General features: G+C 46.8%; 4 protein-coding genes across 5 annotated transcripts; all 4 read left to right on the forward strand.

Moving 5' to 3' along the window:
• The first annotated feature begins 1,757 nt into the window (after positions 1–1,757).
• LOC107994575 (uncharacterized) lies at positions 1,758–5,301 on the forward strand. The gene is made up of 3 exons (XM_017051560.3): positions 1,758–2,248; positions 2,451–2,626; positions 3,396–5,301. Exons 1-3 carry the CDS (start codon positions 1,989–1,991, stop codon positions 3,788–3,790), a joined length of 831 nt encoding a protein of 276 aa, XP_016907049.1. The 5' UTR covers positions 1,758–1,988; the 3' UTR covers positions 3,791–5,301.
• Positions 5,302–6,846: 1,545 nt separating this feature from the next.
• LOC107994576 (uncharacterized) lies at positions 6,847–15,644 on the forward strand. Its single transcript, XM_017051561.3, has 6 exons — positions 6,847–7,032; positions 7,137–7,663; positions 7,912–8,198; positions 13,850–14,307; positions 14,424–14,596; positions 14,677–15,644. The coding sequence occupies exons 2-6, from the start codon at positions 7,171–7,173 to the stop codon at positions 14,985–14,987; spliced, it is 1,722 nt and encodes a 573-aa protein (XP_016907050.2). The 5' UTR covers positions 6,847–7,032; positions 7,137–7,170; the 3' UTR covers positions 14,988–15,644.
• A 152-nt stretch (positions 15,645–15,796) lies between these two features.
• LOC133667395 (uncharacterized) lies at positions 15,797–18,361 on the forward strand. Of its 2 annotated transcripts, none has more exons than XM_062085725.1 (2): positions 15,797–17,268; positions 17,752–18,361. In XM_062085725.1, exons 1-2 carry the CDS (start codon positions 16,770–16,772, stop codon positions 18,174–18,176), a joined length of 924 nt encoding a protein of 307 aa, XP_061941709.1. In that variant the 5' UTR covers positions 15,797–16,769; the 3' UTR covers positions 18,177–18,361. The 2 variants fall into 2 exon arrangements, with proteins under 2 accessions (XP_061941709.1, XP_061941710.1); XM_062085726.1 differs by having other exon boundaries at positions 17,794–18,361.
• A 1,474-nt stretch (positions 18,362–19,835) lies between these two features.
• On the forward strand, positions 19,836–21,957 carry LOC107994572 (uncharacterized). The gene is made up of 3 exons (XM_062085730.1): positions 19,836–21,138; positions 21,205–21,264; positions 21,370–21,957. The coding sequence occupies exons 1-3, from the start codon at positions 20,760–20,762 to the stop codon at positions 21,603–21,605; spliced, it is 675 nt and encodes a 224-aa protein (XP_061941714.1). The 5' UTR covers positions 19,836–20,759; the 3' UTR covers positions 21,606–21,957.
• The last annotated feature ends 141 nt before the right edge of the window (positions 21,958–22,098 follow it).

Here is a 22,098-nt window from a genome sequence, read left to right on the forward strand (position 1 = left end):
CTCTCTCTCTCTCTCTGGAAGGGAGCAGAGGGATACGGATCGGGGAGAGATGAAGACAGGTGTGCTGGTGAAGAGGAGGAAGAGGAAGAAAAAAGAGGCAGCCGAAACGAACGCTGGGCTCTCGACCCAGTTGTAAATGGGTGAGCGACCCCGTTCTCGAGATAATATCTCGCGTCCATCATACGACGATGAATTTTTCGATCCATGTCAACCTCTCTGGCAATTAACGATCCACTAGATGTTGCGTTTCCATGCTTGAGGAGAACGTGGGGGTAATCGTGGGAAACGATTGTACGACTTGTACGAGATACTCGTCTCGAGAATCGATCGAATTCGTCGTACATTTTTGAAATGTTTGAGAAACAAATGGGCGGCTCGAATTCGTTTGCTTTGTTTTATAATAAGAGTCGTATCCACGCACCTTATCCACGATTGTGAAATTTTATTCATTAAAAGTCACTTTTGTCAATCGATTTAGATATATCTGCCGTACAAATATACGCGAATCTTCCTCCACGCGAATAAGAATAATTATCATACGCGTTCGATACTAATTTCGTAATTCAATATCTTAATTTGTTGCCCCGAATATCTTACTCGAAGGAAGGAATTTAACGACGTTAAATCTCGGCTAACTGTATAAGCGCTATAAGGACCGGTCTAAAAGTAGCTTCCTACGACAGTTGGAAACAGTGTCATACTATTCCAACAGACTGTAACACCGTAGATCATTCCTCGTGCAACGTAATATCATTGAAAGAAAAATTAATGGATTTTTCCAAAACTTTTCGAAACCTCTAATCTCCAATTTCCAAGATACGAGAATAATCGTCGGGGAGACGTCACGATGTATGTGTGTGTGTGTATTTACGAGATCTACGTGGCGTGCAAAAAAAAAAATTACACGGACGCGGACGATATCGCGCTCCTCCCAATAATAAATAATAATAGAGGATCGGCGAAGAAGAAGAAGAAGAAGAAGAAGAAGGAGGAGGAGGAGGAGGAGAGACACGTGAAGTCGTGCGAGAAATCACAAGGGAGCCCCACGTATCCCCACGACGCATATGCGCGACAGCAGTATAGTAGATTTCCCTCGTTGAAATCTCGAATCGGACGAGGCTCCCTTCTACCACTTAGGAGAACCTTAATGGAATCCGAGCCGAAGTAGGTCTGCTGCAGGCGGTGAAGAAGAGGAAGAAGAGAGGAAGAGAAGACGGTACATCGAGGCGCGTCGTCGAGCCCGCCAACAACAACATCATAAAAAAAACCGACGAGAAAAGAAAATGCAAGTGCGTCCATACTTCTTTGTTTAATAATCCTCTAATATAATCCCCTTGTATTTATCTCTGTATACAACTACTGTGTGCGTGTGCGTGCGCGAGTATACGAGTTGTGCGTATCCTGTTCCTTCTCCTCCTCCTCTTCCTCATTCTCGTCCCTCTTCCGTGTTTACGAGTCTTTCTTTCTTTCTTTCTTCTTCTTCTTCTTCTTCTCCTTTTTTGCCATTTCTTGCCGAAATAACAAGGATTGAGGAAAGGAGAGGGATGCAACGAAGGAAGGAGAGGCCTCGTAGAGAGGCCTTGGAGGCCTTCGAAGAGAGGGGTACGAGAGAGAGAAACGAGGGGGAGTAGAGAGGGGATTGCAACGCGGGGAATAGAGAGAGACGGAATGGTAAGCGAACGCGAACTCTCGATGGCCTGTGCCCACGAGGTCTCCCCTCGTGCGATACTTCGGTATAAAAGCAAAGCAACCTCTTTTGGATGTAACACACGAGGTTCGATCGACGCTCATCCTGGCGTCCTCTCCGTGGCTCGACATTCGTTATTCGCGCGATCGTATCGAGGGATATAATTAATAAGCGACTTTTCTCCAATTTTTTTTTCTCGTACGGTGGTGATTCTTTCTTCTTTTTCTTCTTCTCCTTCTTCTTCTTCTTCTTTTTCCTCCTCTTCTCGTAACTGTTTGTCGAGGATCTCGAAAGGAGGAAGATGAGCAAGTACTTTGTGACCGTTCTGTGGCTGCTTCCGGTATTGGCCGCGGCGCTGCCGGCCAATGACAAGCCTGGAACCGAGAACGACCTCATGGCGACCATATACACCGATTGTTTGAAGAAGGAATCGATCAATTGCATCAAGTACAAAGTATTCTCGTACGTGGACAAGATGCTCGCCGACAAGGAGGATTTCACGCTCACGGACGGCATCACCGTGGTCAAGACGTCCAATGCCAACGAGGAAGGTGCACCTAGGTCGGTTTTCTTTTTTTTTCCTTCCTTCTTTCTTTCGGTTAAACGCAATTATCGTCGATCGATCTATTATCCCCCCCCTCCATCGTTCTTGAGAATTTTTTTTTTTTTCTTTCAATAATCACGATTTCGATTAGCTTCTCGCTCCCTTTCCGCGCGTTTAATTCGATTTTCCCTCGTCTTATCGTGATCATCGTTATTGCAGATCGATAGAGTCGAGCGACTTGGACACGCTTCTGTTCGACCGCCTGGGCAGGTTCTTGAGGACGTATTCCATCAAGGTCGATCTCAAGGGGACCGATATCCTCGGCGCCATCGAGTCTGCCGGACGAAGTTTCGAGGATTTCACCGACAACGCCGTGGAAAGTCGTGGCAAGAAAAGTAATTAACAACGATCCGATTCGTCACTCGTGTAACTCGTATACAACTCCTCTCGATTCATCCATCACTGATCGGATACCGCAGGTACCACTCCGCAGGTATCGGGTGTCGCGATTATAGTTCCATGTATCGATTACGATGATTCCATGTCTCGAAGTTTTCGGCTCGTCGTTTCGACTCTTCGACGCTTTTCAACCGCGACGTCGGCTATGCCGAGGAAGCTGGCCGCGAGACGTTGACCCACTGAGGAACTGGTTCCGCTTCCCCTCGAAGCGGACCCCGCAAACGGAGACGCGATCACCCGCGAGCGAAGAGAGAGAAAAAGACGGACGACAGACCTCCTCTCGAGATCTCGTCGCGCGAGATTTTTGACATACTTTCTTCCGTTCACGGGGTACGTCGCCTTGACCTTCGCCTATTCCACTTAAACGGATCTCTCCGCGCGGATCATTCTGAGAAAGGTCGAGCTCTACTCCCTCTACTATCCCGTGCGAACTTCCAGATAAGTTCTGCGCATGAGAAACGGATCTCGCTTCTACACGATTATATTACACCGTCCACGAGAAATTTATATATTGTCAGAAACACCGTGTTTCCGAATTTCTTTCCGTTCATCCGATATTTCGACTGGATACGGAAACATGACAAATTCCTTCCGTTCTTTCCCGAGAACCGACACACCGATGTCGGTAAATGTTCCTTGACCAAGAAAATTGTAATCGTTGCTCGCTTAATATGTACGATATAATTCCGTGGAATTGTTTCACAGAGAAAGCCCAGAAGATTCTCGGCCCCCTGATGATGGCTCTGGCCCTCAAGGCGGCAGCCCTGTTGCCGTTGGCCCTGGGCGCGATCGCCGCCATCGCTGGCAAAGCACTGCTCGTCGGGAAGATCGCTCTGGTCATCTCCGCCATCATTGGACTGAAGAAGTTGCTCAGCTCGAGCGGAAAACACGTGACGTACGAGGTGGTGTCGCATCCTCATCACAGCAGCAGCCACATAGTGAGTCACGACGACGGGGGACATGGCGGTTACGGAGGAGGTGGCGCCGACTATGGCGGCGGTTATTCCGGCGGAAGCAGTGGCCACGGCTGGGCCAGAAGTCTGCCTCAAGACGGCCACGAGCTTGCTTATCGCGCTCACCAACCTCAACCGCAAGCATAAAGAATCTCATAGAAAGTCACTTTCCTCTTTACCTCGTCCTTTTGATTCACTACTTTCCATCCACTCCCTTCTTCCTCGTCATCCTTGCGCTCTCTACTTTATCACGTTTATTTATTATTTTACGTTCCTGTTCGACGACCTTTCATCTCAACGTTTTCCATCTTCCATTTCCCCTTCTTCTTCCTCGAGAATTCCTCGAAATTCTTCCCTTCGTCCTGTTTCTACGAGGAACCAGTACCTCCGCGAGATACTCGTTCCATGTATAGCGTATATATATATATATATATATTTATATATATATGTCGAGCATTGTTTATTTATTCAACTGCGCCTAACATGACCTAGTATTTATTTAATTCTATCCATTCGATCGTGTGTTATTTGTTCTTTGTAATAAAGAGATGACGAACGGCGCGATGCGGCGTCTTGTCCCAAAGAGAAAAGGAAAAAAAAAGAGAGAAAAAAAGAAAAGAAAAGAAAAGAAAAGAAAAGAACGAAGCGTACGCGAGCGTGAGAATCCGTTTGTTCTATTTATTTACACTTGCACTTCGAGGAAATTATTTTGTATTGTAGGGTGGCACCACTGATCCCCAGTGAATCACGCGCGTTTGAGCTTTTTCTTTTTTCTTCTTTTTCTCTTCTTTTTCTTTTTACCGTTTAATATTTACGAAAACGAGCGAAAGTAGCGTAGGAACGCGTCGTCGGTGCATCCATTGATACCCGAACCAGATACGAGTTAATGAGCGAACGCGTTATAGGGGATTCCGGCTAGTAGAAAGTACTCGCTTGCATGCAACTCAATTGTATTGTTTTCTTTTTTCGAGAGAGAGAGAGAGAAAAAAGGAAAAGAGAAAAAAAAGGGAACAAGCTCAGAAATTTTCTCCACAGCGAGATTATCTTTCCTGCAACGATACGAAATTCCTCCCGTCTTAATAACAACCGTAACAACGTCGTAAACAATGTAAAATATCGAATAACCAACGTCCACTCGACCGTGTCGCTACTGACCCAGCTTCGTCCAATGGCTCGTTTAATGGCTCGTAAACCGTAATGGCTCTTTTTCGCCAAGCACTCTCATTACTAGCCACTTGGATTACCGGCGTCGGCGTAGCGAAACCGGATGCGCTGTGAACTTCCAACCGGTAACCTGCATACCTTCTACTGTATAATACCAGATAAAGCGTTACGCGCGTTGTGCTCGGTGCAAGGACGACAATGGAATGAACATATTACGGACGCGTCCCATTGGCGAGCGTGTGACGCGCGTGGCATTGGGTTTCCTCGAGAAGGTATCATCAACGAGGATCGCCAAGCGGAAAATGATTGGGTCGATGGGATCGCTATCGAGCAGGAAATCGTTGTGGTTCTTGTGCAACTGGTGGCGCTAGCGAGATCTAGCGGTCGCTTTCGCCGACGTGCAGAGTACAGTATCTAAAAGAAATACGTGCGTTTAATTACTGTTATGTATAAATGGTATATATTATAAGTATTATAAGCTTGTTTATAAACGATACTCGTTTAATTTCTTTACTCGATTATTTCTAGAATGAACATCATCTGATAATTCTATATCATATATACCTGTTTTTTTCGTTCAATCAACGTTCAAATACCGTAACATTGTACAGAGTTATCGTTAATGTAGCATATTAAATAGAACTAAAAAATAAATACGATTCTTTTATAAATAGATTATACGTTACAGCGATATTGTGAAATAAAACGAATCGTTGTCTCTTCGATACTATACCGTGATAAAAATTTTATTCTACCGATAAAAAATTCAATTTTCTGCAGTCTAAACGCGAGCCAAGTTTAAGATCGAACGAGACATTTCTATAGCATTCGAATTTCGATTCGACGAAATTCAATATTTTATCACTCGACGTTCTCGATCCAGAAGAATTCCCTCTATCATCGATCGATTCGACGTCGAAGCGTGGGAGAGAGAGAGAGAGAGAGAGAGAGGCACAGAAGTAGCGAAAAGAAATCGAGGCGGAACAGGTCCCCCCCAATCGAAATTTCAAATCGAAATTTCTTGCCTCGCTGCCTTCCTCGACGCTTCACTGCGTCCAATGTGAATCCAAACATTAAGAGGAACGATGCCCCCTTCGAGAGGGGGAGGGGGGGCCCACGCGTATCTACGCGTTTTCACTTGGCGTGACCCAGTTACCCCAGCCCTCCCCTCCGGCCAGGACGAAAATGGCGAGGATGCGATGGCAAAACGCAGGATAAGAGGGAAAAGCGCCCGCTGAGCGAGCTCTAACCAGGACGGTTGATATATATATATATATATTATATATATAAATACACGCATACGATGACTAACGGTCCCCGTTAATTAACACAGCTTCGTTTCTACTTTTATTCGTGTCATAAATGTAGAATACGCTTATCCAACGAGCGTTACATCTACCTTAACCGCCGAACAATCATTCCTCGTTACAATCTGTTTAATCCATTCGATGTTAATCAACCCCCACCCTCTCCTCCCTCCCTCTCTTTCTCTCCTCCTGTTCCTCGCGTGCTTTCGATTTCAGGCTTATCGAGATATAACGATAACGCGGGAGAAAATGAAAATCGTTTCTCTCTCTCTCTCTCTCTCTCTCCAGACGAAAAATTTCCACCGATTTGGACGAAGATTTCGAAGGACGAGCGGTGAGAGAGGTTGGAAGAAAGAGGTGGTTCGAAGACCGGTCGAGCGACGACAAGGGCGTTCCGCTCCGGAGTAGCGAAACGATTCGCCTGGATCCGAGGTTTTATCATCGTCGGATCGAATCGCGGTAAAAGGGAGGGGAGGGGATGGCTGCGCGGCTCTCCTCCTCCGCTCGGAGAGGGGAAACGCGAAATTCTCGCAGGAGAAGATCTCGCTGCTCTCTATCCACGGCGTGCAACAACCCTGGCGAGACGCGATCTCTCAAGTGATCCTTGGCGATGAAAATGCTCCCACAATGACGGTATTCGTACGCGGCGCGGCCGCCACGAGAAGGTGGGGGGGAGAATATCGCCAGCAACGGAGGTACACCTGACCAGATATATAGAGCTAGGGCAGGGCTTCCGTTACGGACAGTCCAGTTACAGTGCTCTGTGCAAGCACGCATCTCACGCGGCCCAAAGTGTCAAACCGATCCAAGTAGACCGAAAAGTGGCTCCGTTTCGCGACACCTGTCACCGAGAACCGATCGTCCAAGCCTTGTAGTAAATAACAATCTTGCTTCGGTGGGTAGCTTCGGCTGGTACAGGTATGGCACAGGATGGACGATGGAAGGATAGAACGGATGGAAGAATTTTCTCTCGGTGTGTACATACGTGGTGCGTATACACAGATTTTCCTCCGGGTTTCCAGGTTCTTCGGGTTCGTCCTCTTCTTCTCGAACGAGATGGTTCGACGGTTGGCGCATTGTTCCGTTCATCTGGCTCTCCTGTTGGCCGTGGCCTCGGCGAGATCGGCCGAGACCAATCCCACGACTAATTCCATCGACGGGGAGGCGGGTAGATCGACGGGGAGCGGCAACGTGTTCGGGGATCTTCGGCAGATGTATCAGATCTACAAAGAATGCGCGGACGAGGATCTCAGTTCCTGTTTGAAAGTGAGGCTGTTGTCGGTTATGGACAGGGTGTCGAGGAGCGTCCAGTTGAATGTCGCGGACGGGGTCACCTTCGTCCAGGACGATCCAATTTCGGCGAACGTCGCGGAGGAACCGCCGAAATCCCTTCAGGAGATCGAGGCTAGCCTGCCGAGAAGTTTGGAGGACAAGGAGGACGCGTTGAACACCATGATCTTGGACAAGGTGGTCAAGTTCTTCCAGAGCCACACGTTGAAGTTGAAACTGCCCAACGTGGAGGAACTTCAACGGAGCCTCGTCGAGGAAGGTGAGAGAGACGTTCAAAAAAGAGAATCGCAAATTCGCGAGGCAATGATCCGAAAAAAAGAAAGTTCCCAGTTCCGGTTTCCCGGCTCAGTGGACCGTATGGCCCACTCCTTTCCACCACCTGTCCGCAAACACTCCACTGGGAGTGATCACCAATTTTCCAATTTTCTCTAGGCCTAAACTTACTCGAATCGAATTCCAATCTTTCTTCTAATCGAACTTCGATTCTATTCCCCCGCGGTTATCCAGGTCGCAAAAAGAAGAAGAACATGAGCGGTCTTCTCGCCATTCCCCTGCTGATCGGTGGAACCCTGGTGCCGCTGGCTCTGGGAGCGTTGGCCCTCCTGGCTGGGAAAGCTCTGATCGTGAGCAAGCTCGCTCTCGTCTTGGCCTCCATCATCGGTTTGAAGAAGCTGGTGTCGGGAGGCGGGGACCACGGCCACGAAGTCGTTCAAGTAGCTGGTGGCCACGGATCGAGCGGATGGGCGAGATCGAGTCACGACCTCGCCTACTCCGCCTACAAGCCGTCGTCCACCTAACGAAGGGGGAAACAAAGGAAGAGGACGAGAGAGAAGATCAAGAGACCCTTGCCTTTTCAATCTCGTTAGACTTCGCTTTCACGAATCGTGTCCTTCCTCCTCGACGTCCAGATGTCGCTTTTCACCACGACCGTTCATCTCTCTTTCTCCCTCCCTCCCTCCCTCACTCTCTCTTTCTCTCTCACACGCACACACGTCACGCTTCCCCATTTGTTCCCAAACGAAACGAAACACGAGAAAGAAAAGAGAGCATCGACCATTCGATCGTCCACATCATCCACATCACGCCGTATTTATTTATTTGTTGTGCGCCGAGCTGCTAGCCAGCCGTGTATATTTATAGATATGTGGAAATATATTAAGATCAAGATTCGTCCGTATCCATCGATCGACTTGTTCTTGCCTGCCTAATCTCCCTCCCGATTCTCTCTTTCACTCCAATTCCGAGCGAAATTTTTCTTTTTCTTCCTTTCCTCTCAACAAAATCAATCCAACGAGGCTAGCCTCGTCCAAGTCGGGGAGGGATCGAGAGGGGGCGAATTCCTCGAGGCTCGTTGAAAGTAACGCTCGACCCAGGGGAGAGGTTTCGACACGTACAGTGTCCACTCGGTTGCGTTTCTGGATGCAGGGCAGGAGAGCGCTCGCACTTCCGTCTTTTTCTTCCTGCGCGCAAGAAAGCTGGGAAGAAAGGCGGAGGCAGAGGAGGGCAGAGCGCGTTGTTGAGTTACCTAGATACTAGAAACTACTGCACGCACACCTTACGCACCTTGGCCGGGGCCCGGCGAGCGCGCGCACGAGCGCCAGACGCGCGATCGAGAAGTAAACCAGGCCAGTCAGCATCCGCGCCGCCGAGCCTTCTCGAGCCTAACACTCTCCACCATCCACGGAAGAAAAAGCTGTGTCTCTCTTCGCTCGCTCCCCTCCTCCCGCACCTCCCCTCGGCCCCTCCCCTCCCGCGCCCCGACCCGTCCGTCGATCGATCTCTCCCTCCTCGAGCCGGACCACGTGACGGCGATGATCGAGGTTCATCGATCCTCGAGCACAATCTCGGGTCAGGTGGTCCCGTTCCGAGGATGGCTCTTCTTTCGGCCCTTTTCGACACTGTACCCGAAAGTAGCCGAATGCCTCGCCTCGTTTTCCACGGGGAGGAGGAACGAGGAGATGTCGAGATCCCGTCGCCAATTTTTTTAGAGAAGAGAAGCTTCGCTCGAATCCCCTCGATTCTTCTCCTCGCTTCGTTTCGAGCAGAAATATTTCGAGGGATGAAATTTTGAGATCGATCTTACTTAGGTAGATTAAGATAAGATTTCAGAGTCGTTCACACTCTGGTTCTCTCGCGTATATTGGATTGGATTCGGATGTTTGATTTTGCAATTTCTCCGAAATCATTCCTTCCTCTCTGTCTCGATCGAAATTACGGAAACTGTTTCGTTCTTATTTTCGTTCCCTTCTTATTTTTTCGAGGTTTTAATACACGCGGAACGATAGATAAATAGTCGGTGGATAAGAGAAGAATGCAAGGAAGAGTGGGAACGAGGACTCGTTCATTCATGTGATATATGTGCATGGAAAGTTTTCTTCCGTCTCTTGCTTTTTCTTTCCTTTTCTTCTTTTCTTTCTTCTTTTTTATTGGTGGCGAGTCTTTTGGAGAACCGGTAAAGGAAAAGGAACCGGGAGAAGGCGAGAGAATCGAACATGCGTGAATCGCGTTCATTCATCCGTGCCCGACGACTCTCCTTTTGCGTGCTACTTTTTCTTCCCTGGAATAGTTTCATTCATAGATCGAAATCAAGCTGATTGATCGCTTTTCGGAATTTCATTCGATTTTTAGTTGAAATTCAAAAAAAAAAAAAAAAGAACTTCTCCACCGTCGAAATTTTTATAACGACAACACGATTGATGATACAATGTGCACGTGAAAATTTCCTCGCCGAATTAAAATTCATCTAATAACCTAATCTAATAATAAATTTTGATCAGTCAAATTTCATCGACTACTGATCACGATGTAAAGTTAAACAACGTTGAACGTTTCTATGTACGAGATTTGAATCACGACGAAGTCGAATCGGGAAAAGAGTTACGTGGAGAATTTTCTTTGATTCTGATTCACGGAAGAGTTGACGAAAAAAGAATAAGAAGAAGAGGGAAGAGAGGGGGAGAGGTGGGGCTTTGCTTCGTGGGGGCCTTGACCTGACCTCGATCCTCGGCCGAGTTCACTCTCGCCCGGCGTCGTCGAGAGGAAAGTGTTCCATTATCACCGCTCAGCTCGCAGCCGCCTCGTTCTGCCATCAGGATTAGCTCGAGTTTCGGTGCTCGAGAATAAGCGACTCCGACTGTCGTTCGCAAATAACTTTGTCCAGTTGTTACGTGCGCGATCATCCATCACTCTGCTCCCACATTGCGACTAAACTTCGTGCTCCAAGGATCGAGGAAGATACTTCCAAGTCTTTGCTAAAAAAAAAAAAAAAAAGAGAGAATCAATATTGATCGATGAAGTGAAAGTTCTTCCTCTTAATGAGATGCAACGCATTTCTTTTTCTCTTCTTATTTCTTTCTCCTATACTGGCTCTCCCTGCTTCCCTTTTCTTTCATTTATCACATTTTAGACGAAATTTTCTTGAACAGGCATTTTTCTTCTCACTTATTCGCCTCTAAACGATTCAACGGAACAGTATCCCGAATCGTCAAATATCGAAATCAAGAAAAAAAGAAATGTCTACTTCTAATACCAACTGTGATTACTTTCTAATCATCCAACTAACGATTTTAAAAAAAAAAAAATTCTTCCCAATCCAAATATCGACACGATATAACAAAGTAATAAATAAACGAGAGAGAGAGAGAGAGAGAGAGAGAGAGAGAGAGAGAGAGAGAGAGAGAGAGAGAGAGAGAGAGAAGGAGGAGAAAAAAGACGTCGAATTCGCGGTGGACAGGCAGACGGAGAAAGTCGGAGGGATCGGAAACGAGCCTCGCATCGTCCTCTCATCTTTTTCCTTCCTCGTACGCGCATTTTTTCTAGGCGAGACGTCTTCGGGGTCACGGCGAGGCGCGGCCGGCTGTTCTCCTTGAGGAGGTCTGGCGCGGACCCAACTCGTCCACGCACCACGACGGACATTCCATGAAAAACCGTTAAACGTTTATACGCGATACCGGCCGGCCGCACGAATACATTAATTTCAAACAACATTTCTCAAACGTTCGTCCATTCGATAGATCCATTTGACAGACGAACGGGAAGAGAAGATATTGTCCTCCTCGGGCAGGAATGCCGGGGCCCGACTCAATCGTGCGTCACGCGATTAGCATAGGATGGAGGAACATATTTCTCGCGAGATGGGCGAGAATCGGAATATTGAGAAATTCGTTCCAATTGACGAATAATTAACGTGGGATGGGAAATGGACGGGGATCGATGGAATTTCTCGAAGAGTGCGTGTATTTTCGACGGGAGAGGAAGAGAACGAGACGAGACGAATTTACGAGAATGAAGGAAAGGCGGGGAGGGGGAAAAGGTGGATGATGAAATTTCGAGTTTAGTAGGCGAGTGGAGTGGAAGGGGGAGGGGGAAGGGAAGGATTTGCGAATGGAGAACGCACGTTCCGCTCGATAGGAGGTCGCGACGAGGAAAGTTGCGGAGGCGTGAGATTTCAAGTATCTTGTACATAATGCGAGGTATTATACGGCTTGTTGAAAGGGAAATTGCGCCGGTTATCGCTCGATCCTCTCCCTCCTCCTCCTCCTCCTCCTCCAGGATTCCTGTATTCGAAAAATAAATGTTATCCTCCGACCATCCGAGAAAAGTTTTTGGCCGAGCAGAAAAGCGAACTCGATCGAAAAGAAATATTCTTCAAACGGAAATAAGCGCGATGGAAATAAGTCGAATTAAGAGCGAAGGGGAATGAAACAAGTAAAACAGTTGGAGGGGAAAAATATTGTTTCTTTTTTTCTTTCTCCTTCTTTTTCTCCTTCTCCTTCTTCTTCTTCTTCTTCTTCATCTTCTCTCAAAGTGTTTCCTATTTAATATTTTATGATGTTTTCACAGTTACTTTTAATGAATTTGGAACTTTACTATTTTCAAGAATAAATTCTTGGAGAATATAGAAAGTAATTTTATGGATTACGCGGAACCGGTAATTAAATTTGGATACCTCTTCTAGAGATATATACATGCAAATAAAGGAAAACTCGATTTTATGGTATATTTACAGAACAATTTTAAGAGCACACTTAGTGAGAAGAATTATTACAAACCGAAACGATTCCCCGTGAATATCATTGACCCTGAATATTCGATTTCTAAATACACCTTTGCTGGTCTCTCTTCGGAAACAAATACGGTACCATAGAACGAGAAAGTAACCAAATTCTACGAACTTTCCTTCCATACTTTACAAAAAATATTATCACGTCTCAACAAACTCGACTGCCACTTTCAAGATCCCTCCACAATGCGTCCAAACTAATTATACATCCTCCTACGGAAAGTTCGAAAAAACGATCCCTTCAACTTCCCCGTTGTACCGAACAATTAAGATCGAACGATTGTTGTACATTTTATCGCGGATAGAAAAAATATATGCACATAAAACAACTGGCTTCGAGATAATTTATTAAGATTGATGAATCGGTTGGCCAACGATTCATTCATTCGAATGAAAAATATCATTTCTATTTCCTAAGAAAGGAAAGACGAAAAAAAAAAAAATAAAAATAAATAAATGTGACCAAACCTATCGATATATAATATTTATTACACGGCAACAGTCTGAAACGAACTTCCTACCGTAACATCGTGTATACTTTACCGAATAAAAACCTGTTACCTAAGTATATATGACGAATACACACACTCGTCACGAAGAATGCCATTTAGTTACAACTTAATTCAATCTTAGCAGCCTATCTTGCATACGCTTCTCCACGTCATATACATGTATCTCTTTTCCAATCCTACGTACGTGCGCATCGCAAACTTTTCGCACGAACAGGAAGGAACACCAACGACATCCCTTCTTCTCCGAGAACAAACAAAAGAAGAAGAAGAAGAAGAAGAAGAAAAAGCACGCGCATCATCCCATTATCTACCTACCTTCGATTCTCTTTCCTCTCGAAACACATACTCGAAACGTGACACGTATTCCATTTCCCGACTGGACCCTCGGTTCAATTTCCCTCGATCTCCTCCACGCGGGAAGGGCTGGAACCGCGTGGCTTTCGAGCGTCTTCCAGCAATTTCCTCTCCCTCTCCCTCTCCCTCCCCCCTCTCTCTTCCCCCCCGTCCGTGACCAATCGTCCGACGAGCACTCACCTGTGCGCGGTCAGGGCTGGTTCAAACAGAGGAACAGAGAGGAGAGAAGCGAGAAGGAGCGAGGCGCGGAGGCGCGTCAACGGGAGAGACGCGCGCGACAGGGAAACACGGGGACGCGACGACCGCCTGGAGGAGAACCAATAGCTCGTATGGGTTGTAACCCAGGCGGGGACCAAGCCGGTGGGGGCCATCAAAATTTCAAAAACGTACGCGGGCCCCTTTCGCGACGAGGATAAAAGGCAGGAATCGTGATTCTTTCGGTCAGTTTCGATACGATCGCCGCAGTAGTGGTTCCGACCCGTCCGTCCGTCCGTCCCGTGGGGCCACACGTCTGTGAACGTACATACACACGCACACACACACATCGGGGAAAAAGGAAAAAGGAAAAAGGAGATACACGTCGTCAAACACTTTTATCTTCGGATTCCGTTCTTGTGATCCCACCTCATCATCTCTCGTTCTCGAGTGTGTCGAGTATCGTATCCGCGGCCGTATCCAGTGTGAAGAGAGTCGAAGAAAAGAGTCGAAGATGACGGCGATGATCAAGTTATCGGGGATCGCGATCCTCCTAGCCGCGGCGGCGACGGCCGCACCCACGGCAACCCAGGAGGCGGCCCAACCGTCCGTCCTCGAACAGGCTCTGGACGTGTACGCGTCCTGCTCCGGGGAGGAGGACGTCTCCGTCTGCTTGAAACTGAGGGCGCTCAGATTCGTGGACAGGGTGGCCAGGTCGAGCGCGGACATCGAGGTCGCGGATGGGTTCAAGATCGTGGAGACGGAGGAGGCGAAGAGCAGGTAAGGGGAGGGTGGAGGGCGAGAAAGTGAACGAGTATAGGAGGGAGGGGGATGGAGAGAGAGGAGGGAAGGGGTTGATCACAATCTGCCTCACGCGTCGATTGTACGTTTTCCAGCCGCGCGGACAACGGAAGATCTCTGAACGACATCGAAAGCAGCTTGCCGGCCGAGGCGGGAGCCAAAGAGGCAGTCATCGATCAGGCGATCCTCGACAGGACCGCCAAGTTCCTCTCCACCCACACCGTCGAGCTGAGTCTACCCGAGGACGTGTCCCGCTCCTTCGACGAGGGTAAGCGACAAGCGTGAAATATTCACTCATCCTCGCGAGAATGGATTTGTTATTTATCGTTGGCCGGATTCGGATTGCAGCTCGAGGAAAGAAGAAGAAGATCGTGAAATCCCTGCTGCCGATCCTGTTGCTCCTCAAACTGAAGGCCGCGGCTCTGATACCGATCGCGTTGGGTGGCCTTGCCCTGCTCGCGCTCAAGGCGCTCGCGATTGGCAAGATCGCGTTGATCATCAGCGCCATCATCGCTCTGCAGAAGCTGTTCGCCAACAAGCATCAGAGTTACGAAGTGGTCGCCCACCCTGTACACTCGTACGGGCAGGAAGACCACCACGGATGGGCGAGATCGTCGGGAGCCGACCTCGCGTACAAGGCGTACAAACCCTCCGAATAGTTTCGGGTCCCCGTTCGTTGGTAGCAATACGTTTCTTCATTCTCAACTCACCTACCTTCGCTCGCCAAAGTGATCGTTCGGCCGAGGGGCGATCACCCGAGGGGCTGCGCGATCTCGAGCACTTTGTCCGGAGAGCTCGACCTGTGCAATCGATCGATCGACCACCTGGATACTCGTCGACGCTCGTCTTTGAGCGGTATCGTTACACACAGTGACGCATACTACATTCACACACACAGGGACACGTACATACAGTGACGGGACATACCGTGACTTCGCCGAATATCGATACTTTCCTCTTCGACTTGGAGACACGCTTTGCATCGAACCATCCATCGCAGGATTACGATTTTCGTCGATTGTGACGTAAGCATGGATGGAAAGCAGCTACGACGGACTTTATTCATTATGGACAGTGGTGAAAGGTGGCGAACGTATGGGTTTCCACCATCAGTGATCGATACGATGTACCCCTTCCAGGGGGGTCGACGATCCCTCGATCGCAGATCCCGGGTCGAACGCGCTCGGACTCAGTAGTCAGTACCTGTACAGGGCTACCAGATTTCATCCAATGATTATTTATATTCTCATCCCTCGCCCGGGTCGCCATGTAACTTATATCGAACTATTTATAAATAAATGTTAATTTTATACGAAGCTGTTCTCTCTCTCTCTTTCTTTCTCTTTCTCTCCTTTCGTGTGTTCTTTTCTTTTCTTAAAGTTAAAGGAGCGAGTACGATCAATAATTTTTGCGATAAAATTACTATTATTCGCTAGTTATTGGTTACTTTCGATCGTTTCGTTTCATTTTTCGATGTTTCCTTTGGCAAGGAAAAAAAAAAAAAATAAAGAAAAAAAAGAAAAAGGAGAATGTACAAACAGTTTTGCATATATTCATGCTCGAACGTATAATCCTCTCGACGTTCGAAAGTCATATATTTGTCGAATAAACGTTTGAAACAAGCTGAATGAACGATAGTTAAATAAAGGCAAGTTGAAAGAGTAATTTGCATTCAAGGAGGATCTCTTTCCTCTTAGTCTTAGGAGGGGAAACGATGTCGTGCGCGATTCAACAACTTTTCCCTTCTCAATTTCATCACTTTCATGAATCGATGACTCGATACCGGTTTACATCGATGATAATCCGTAGATTCGAACGAGTTCCATTCCATGTTCGACGAACTCTTAGAGATAATACTTCTTAGAATCGATATTTAAACATTTCAAATATTCGATAGTTTTTTTTTCCCCCTTTCCCCTTCGTTTCTCGTAAACGGACAGTTCTGACAATCTAACTCGCTTTTCTCGCTTCTCGAACTCTCGAAATTAGCCTGCTCGAGTGCATCCGGTGTATCGAGGGATCCTCGATCTCTCGTACGAAATGAAAAGAACCAGGCTCGGTACTTTCGCTGCTCGAGAAGATTCACCGAGTGAAACCAATTGTGTTCCGTTGTGTGTGAACGTCCTTTGCCGCCTATATAGAGGGCCGATCGTGGGCGTTGGATCAACAGTATTGTTCCAGAACTCTCGTTCCATGTATCGTATTCTTCTCCACCTCGATCTTTCCTTTGTTTCTTCTTTTTTTCCCTCTCTCTCTCTCCAACGAGAAAAATGAAGGAAACTTCTTCGTTCGTCGAATCGATCCTCGATTAATTCTCGAATTCCTCCTCAAGGAATGGAACGATTGGGCTAAATAGGCCAGATCAAGGGAAAACTTCACCATCATCATCATTATCGAGACTTTCTCCCCGATCCTCTTCCTTTCGTCACTCGTGGAACGCGATGAAGCACGGATTGAGAACCTTGTGCCTTTTAATCTACATCTCAACCGGGATCACGGTGATCGTTGAATCGATCGAGGAGGAGTCTGCGAGCTCGACGAACGAGGATGAAAATCGGGCGGGCTTCGACGAGGGTTTCGGCTCGTGTCTGGCTGGGAAACGGTACGCCACGCTGGAATGCTTGAATCGAGGCGCTCTGACCGCTCTTCGATCGATCGATCGAAAGGACGATTTGGATCTTGGCGACGTACACCTGGAGAGAGCGGACGGCCACGAGAGAAGAGAAGTTTTGGATTGGGATTACGATCCAAAGGATTTCGGGAGCGTCGTGAGGGCGGCCACCGAACTGATGGAACGGCGAAGCCTCAGATGGAGTCTGGATAACGTGTATCCCGGACTCGAATTGAGAGCCGGGCCGACGTTGAACGGAAACGGCGTACTGGAGTTCGTCGTCAATGAAAAATCCACGGTTTTCGGGGACAGGCAAACATTGGGCCCGGGTGAGCAATCTGTATTCTCATTAAGTAGCACGTAGTCCTCCTTTTCTTACCCGCAATTTCGATGCAGATATTTATTTCTGTCGGACGATCGCTAACTTGCTAATTTGCCAATAGGCGATACACGGGTTTTTTCGATCTCGAAACAGCACGGAAGCGAACCCATGCCGTTCTTCATGGTTCGTATCTGGGCTGAGTCGACGTTCGCCATAAGCTGGTTTCAGGAAGCACCTCCAGCAGGCAGCACGGTCAAGGCCACCCGCTCCGTCGAGCCTCCGTATACCTCATACTTCTAGAATTTATCAGAGCATCTGATACGTACATACATACATACATATACATATATAAAACTAGGTCTATCTTCCATTAATAAACCTGTACATCGGCTCGGACCGAATGTTCCTATTTCCAATGGAACAAGGTTACAAATGAAACGTGTGTGAACACGGACGTCTAAAGCCTGCCCCGCAACTTTCTCCTTTCCAGGAAGGCAAATGATGAGACACCTGTTGATACCATTCCTGCTAGGTTTTAAGTTCAACCTGGCCTCCCTGATCCCCCTCATGTTCGGCTTTCTGCTGCTGCTCACCAAGAAGGCTCTGCTGTTGACGAAGGTGGCGCTGGTGATCACCGGCCTGCTCGGCTGGAATTCCTTCTTCTCCACCGCCTATCCAAGCGGCATCCATCACTCTCACGAGGGACACGGCGCATTTCCACCAAACTACGAGCAGTATTACAATTTCCACCACAGACCACCGTACAGGGGATTCCAGGGCAACGACTTCGAGTCGCCGTACTACAGCCAACACGTCATCAGAGAGGTGGTCGACGTTTACGATAACGCGGAGCAGAGCGTTGACAAGAGCAAGGGGCGGAACGGGAAGAATTTCGTTTGGGTGAAGAGTAGTTGACTCGCTCTACTGTTCGATTCGTTGTATTCAAATTCAATTAGTTTAATTCCATTTCACAGCTACGTTCAACGTTGCCTTGTACGTTGATTCATTACGATATTATGAAGTTACGTTGAAAAAGAAATTTCAGAAGATATGTAGAATGAAATCGGATTGAAATATATTCCGCTCTCTTTTCCTCGCCATTCTTCACCCGTCGTAATTATCCTCATCAATTAACTCCTAAGAAAGTTAGTTAGCCCGATATACAAACAATGAGAAAGGATTCCAGGTTGAATCGGTTGAATTCGTTACAATTGAACAACCGTGAAATTGGCAGAAAACCAGATATCCGAATAACCTGGATAAAAGGCAAATTCTCTTCCCGTAACCGTTTGATCTAACCTCATCCATCCTCATTGATCCCATTACGGATGGAACAACTTCGAAACTTCACTGTCGTTTTCGGTTCCAAAAAAGAAAGAAAAAAAAGAGGAACAAAGGGAACACACGGAGTTTTCACTCCGTGACAGATCCATTAGAGCCGCGCGCCATTATCGTAACTGTACTCCATCCACGATTATCTTCTTCGAAGGAAGAAGCACCGACGTCCGGGAAACACGGTTTGCTCGCAACAGTGTTCACGATCCCGTGAACGTGCTGCTCCTCCACGTGGCCAGGAGAGCTTCGCGTCTCTCCTTATGTCAAGTGTGACGATGAACGCGGCATACATTATCGAGGATGACAGTCGACCGTAAAACTTGCTCGTTTTCCGCCACCGTTTCACGGCCGCATGAACGTCTCTCTCCTATTCCCTATTCTCTTCTTAACAATTTCTGCACTCGGCTGCCCTGCTCGAACGTGCGTGACGTCCGATTCGTTACCCGACGTAACGGTCCGCTATTTTTACGTCGTTATAGAATTCGTACGCTCGATGTTGCTCGAAATTATGATGATGAAATATTTCACGAAGTTGCTCGATCGGAAATGATCCGTTTTCTTTTTTTCTTCTCTCTTTCTCTCTCTCTTGGTAATTGGACATCGTGGCTTTTTTTATCGTAACGAAGTTATTCTATGGCTAATGGAGTTATTTATTTATTATTTTTTTTTTTGTAAAATTATTCAAGCTAGATTCCTCCCTCCCTCACCTTCTTATTTAATCAATTCCAAGTTTCAGATTCGCGTGTTTTTCTTTCTCCCCCTCCCTCTCTTTTCTCTTTCCTCCAAATAATTCCAATGTCTCCGTTCCATCGCAACATCCTTTTCGATTCGAGGGTAATTCTCGAGGCGTCCCCCTTAATCATTAAACTCGTGTTCGTGGGAAATTCCATCGTCGTGAAATTCGTCTCCCTCGACGGAAGAAACACTTCGCGAAATTATTTATTTAATCGAAATCCCCCCACCCTCTTCCTCTTCTCTCCACTTCACTCGATTCAAAGTTCCAAGTAGGGTAATGATCGGCAATCATCCGAAAGAAGAAACACGAAATAATAACGAGTCGCAAACTTGCAGCCAGATTTTTTTCTCAGAAGATGTCAGAGAAAATTTCTTTTCTTTTTTTTCCTTCGTTATAATATTGTTAAATGTTTCTTCTTTTTCTCTCTCCCCCCTCCCCCCTCCCTCTCTTTCTCTCTCAAGTAGGGTAATTGCGTTCGCTACTGCCTGCCATCAGAGAAGAGAAGCGGCCATCGGTGGAAAGCGTAGGAAATGATAAATAAGAGGAGAAGAGTGCCCTGAATTTTTCAACCCGGACCCTCGCACGTGTGTGCACGCGTGCATGTGCAACACTGTGTGGACATTTTTAAATATTAAATTTCGTGCGCGCGTAATTGGCCACGGGTCGTTTGACGTATGTGGCGCGTCACGGTCTGTAATCCGTGTCGGATTAACAGTATCTCGTCGAGGCGTGTTAATTAATTCCGCGGTGACTAATTCCCCGACTCGCGTAATTAAGGATCATTCGGAGCCGCGCCGCGTCATTTAACGAAAATGTAAATAAGCGAACTTTCGCCGGTATAAACGAAAAGCGGACTTGATTCGAAACTCGATTCTCTCTCTCCCATCCCTTCCTTATTCTCGATTCAAATTTCTTCGGATCGTATCCGAAAAATCCTCTTCCTTCTCGATAAATTTTTTATCCCTTGTTGAAACACTGCTCTTTTTTTTCATTCACGAATGCTTTCCGATCTTCATCGCAAGAATCTCATTTGAATTCGAAACGATCGTGTATGCAACACATAAGCAAAGATTCGCGATTCTCGTTTGTAAACTGGCCTTTAAACTCCATTCGCGGCCTGTTCGTTGCGCGGGGGTTCAAGCTTCGCTTGGCAACCGGGTCAGAGGGATACTTACTTACGGGGCTGTACGACATTGTTTTGAATCGGGAGTCCCTCCTTCCGAAGGAGGAGGCGTTAAACAGCGCGTGGATCAGGTGTGAGCCGGTATCGTAAGGACGAGGTAGGAGGAAACGCGGGAAATACTCTTATAAAAGAGCGGCCATCAGAGCAATTTCAATTAGTCCGCGATATTTTTCGAAACCGTGTACACCTCGCCGCTCTAAATATCTTCGATATCGCGTCCATTACGCCGTGTCGTCCCGCGGTCATGAGGGGAAAGAGTAGATCTTGCCACGAATTCGCGTTGCTCGTCGTTTGCCTGGTTGCGACGCTGTTCGACGCGGCGCAGAGCAGGAACGAGTACACGAGATTGTTCGACAAATGCGCGGCGGAGAGGAACGCGTTCGATTGCTTGAAAAGGAGAGCGTTGGAGATCCTGGATTCGGCGATCAAGGATGACACGGTGTACGTGTTGAACGAGTACGTGTCGATCGGCAGGGATCCCTCGGCCACGGCAAAGAATATCGACAGATCGTTCAAGGAAAATGGGACCGAGCTTAGTCTGGATCAGATGCTGGATAACAAGTTTCACGAGTATATTTCTTCTAGGAACGTGAAGCTCACTATTCCTGGGGACGCGTTTCAAGGTAAGGGCATTTGTTTTTCTTCGTTAATTAAATGAAATTAAAAATACCTCGTTTTCACGGCTTCAGGTCGAAAGAAAAAGGACAAGGGTTACGGTGCACTGATAATGGGCGCGATGGCGGTGGGAGGTAGGTCACGAATTAATCGGGAAAGAGATGTTGTTGATACTTCTTTTTCGATTCGAAGTATCGATGTCGAGAACTTTACTTTATTTTATTCATTTATTTTTCCAGCTATGATGGCGCAACTGGCCTACGGTAAAATCGCCTTCATCGCTGGCACCGCCCTGCTCACAGCCAAAATAGCCTTGGTTTTGAGCGCAATAATCGGATTGAAGAAGCTGGTGTCCAGCCACGGCGGAGGTGGCCACGAGGTTATTTATGCTACAGGCTCCGAACACCATGGAAGTTATGGAGGGGGATACGGAGGTGGCTGGCAAAGAGCTATGGAGGACGTTCCTACAACTTGAACGAAACGAACGAAACTTAATTTATTTCCTGTACGATATTTTTGTTAAGCGTGTAATGCAAGTAAAAAAAAAAAGGATAGAGATACTTTCTATTTGTACATAAATAAAGATATAATTAGACGTCGATGACAGCCTGATTTGAGCGATGTTATAATCGAGCAAGTTATAAAATAGACGATTGAATAGTTTTTCTGTTGAGAATTTATGTATATTTTGTAGTTAGAATAGTCGAAGAACCAAAAATTATATAGTATTGTATCGTATATTGTATTTATTTATTTTCCAAGTATGCAAATGTGTTCGTGTCATTTGCGTAAAAATGACATCAATAAAAAATTTCAGAGGAATATAATTATGATCAAATTATTTTCAGTCCTGGAAATTCGAAGATTTGTGAATAACTTTTCAAATAATTTCAAAAAAATGTTTTCTAGATTCTAAATTAGTTGCACATACTTTTTGAAGATTCCAAAATCCTCTTTATATGTAACAA

The sequence above is a fragment of the Apis cerana genome, linkage group LG15 (assembly GCF_029169275.1).
Source record: "Apis cerana isolate GH-2021 linkage group LG15, AcerK_1.0, whole genome shotgun sequence".
In the NCBI taxonomy this organism is placed as follows: Eukaryota; Metazoa; Arthropoda; class Insecta; order Hymenoptera; family Apidae; genus Apis; species Apis cerana.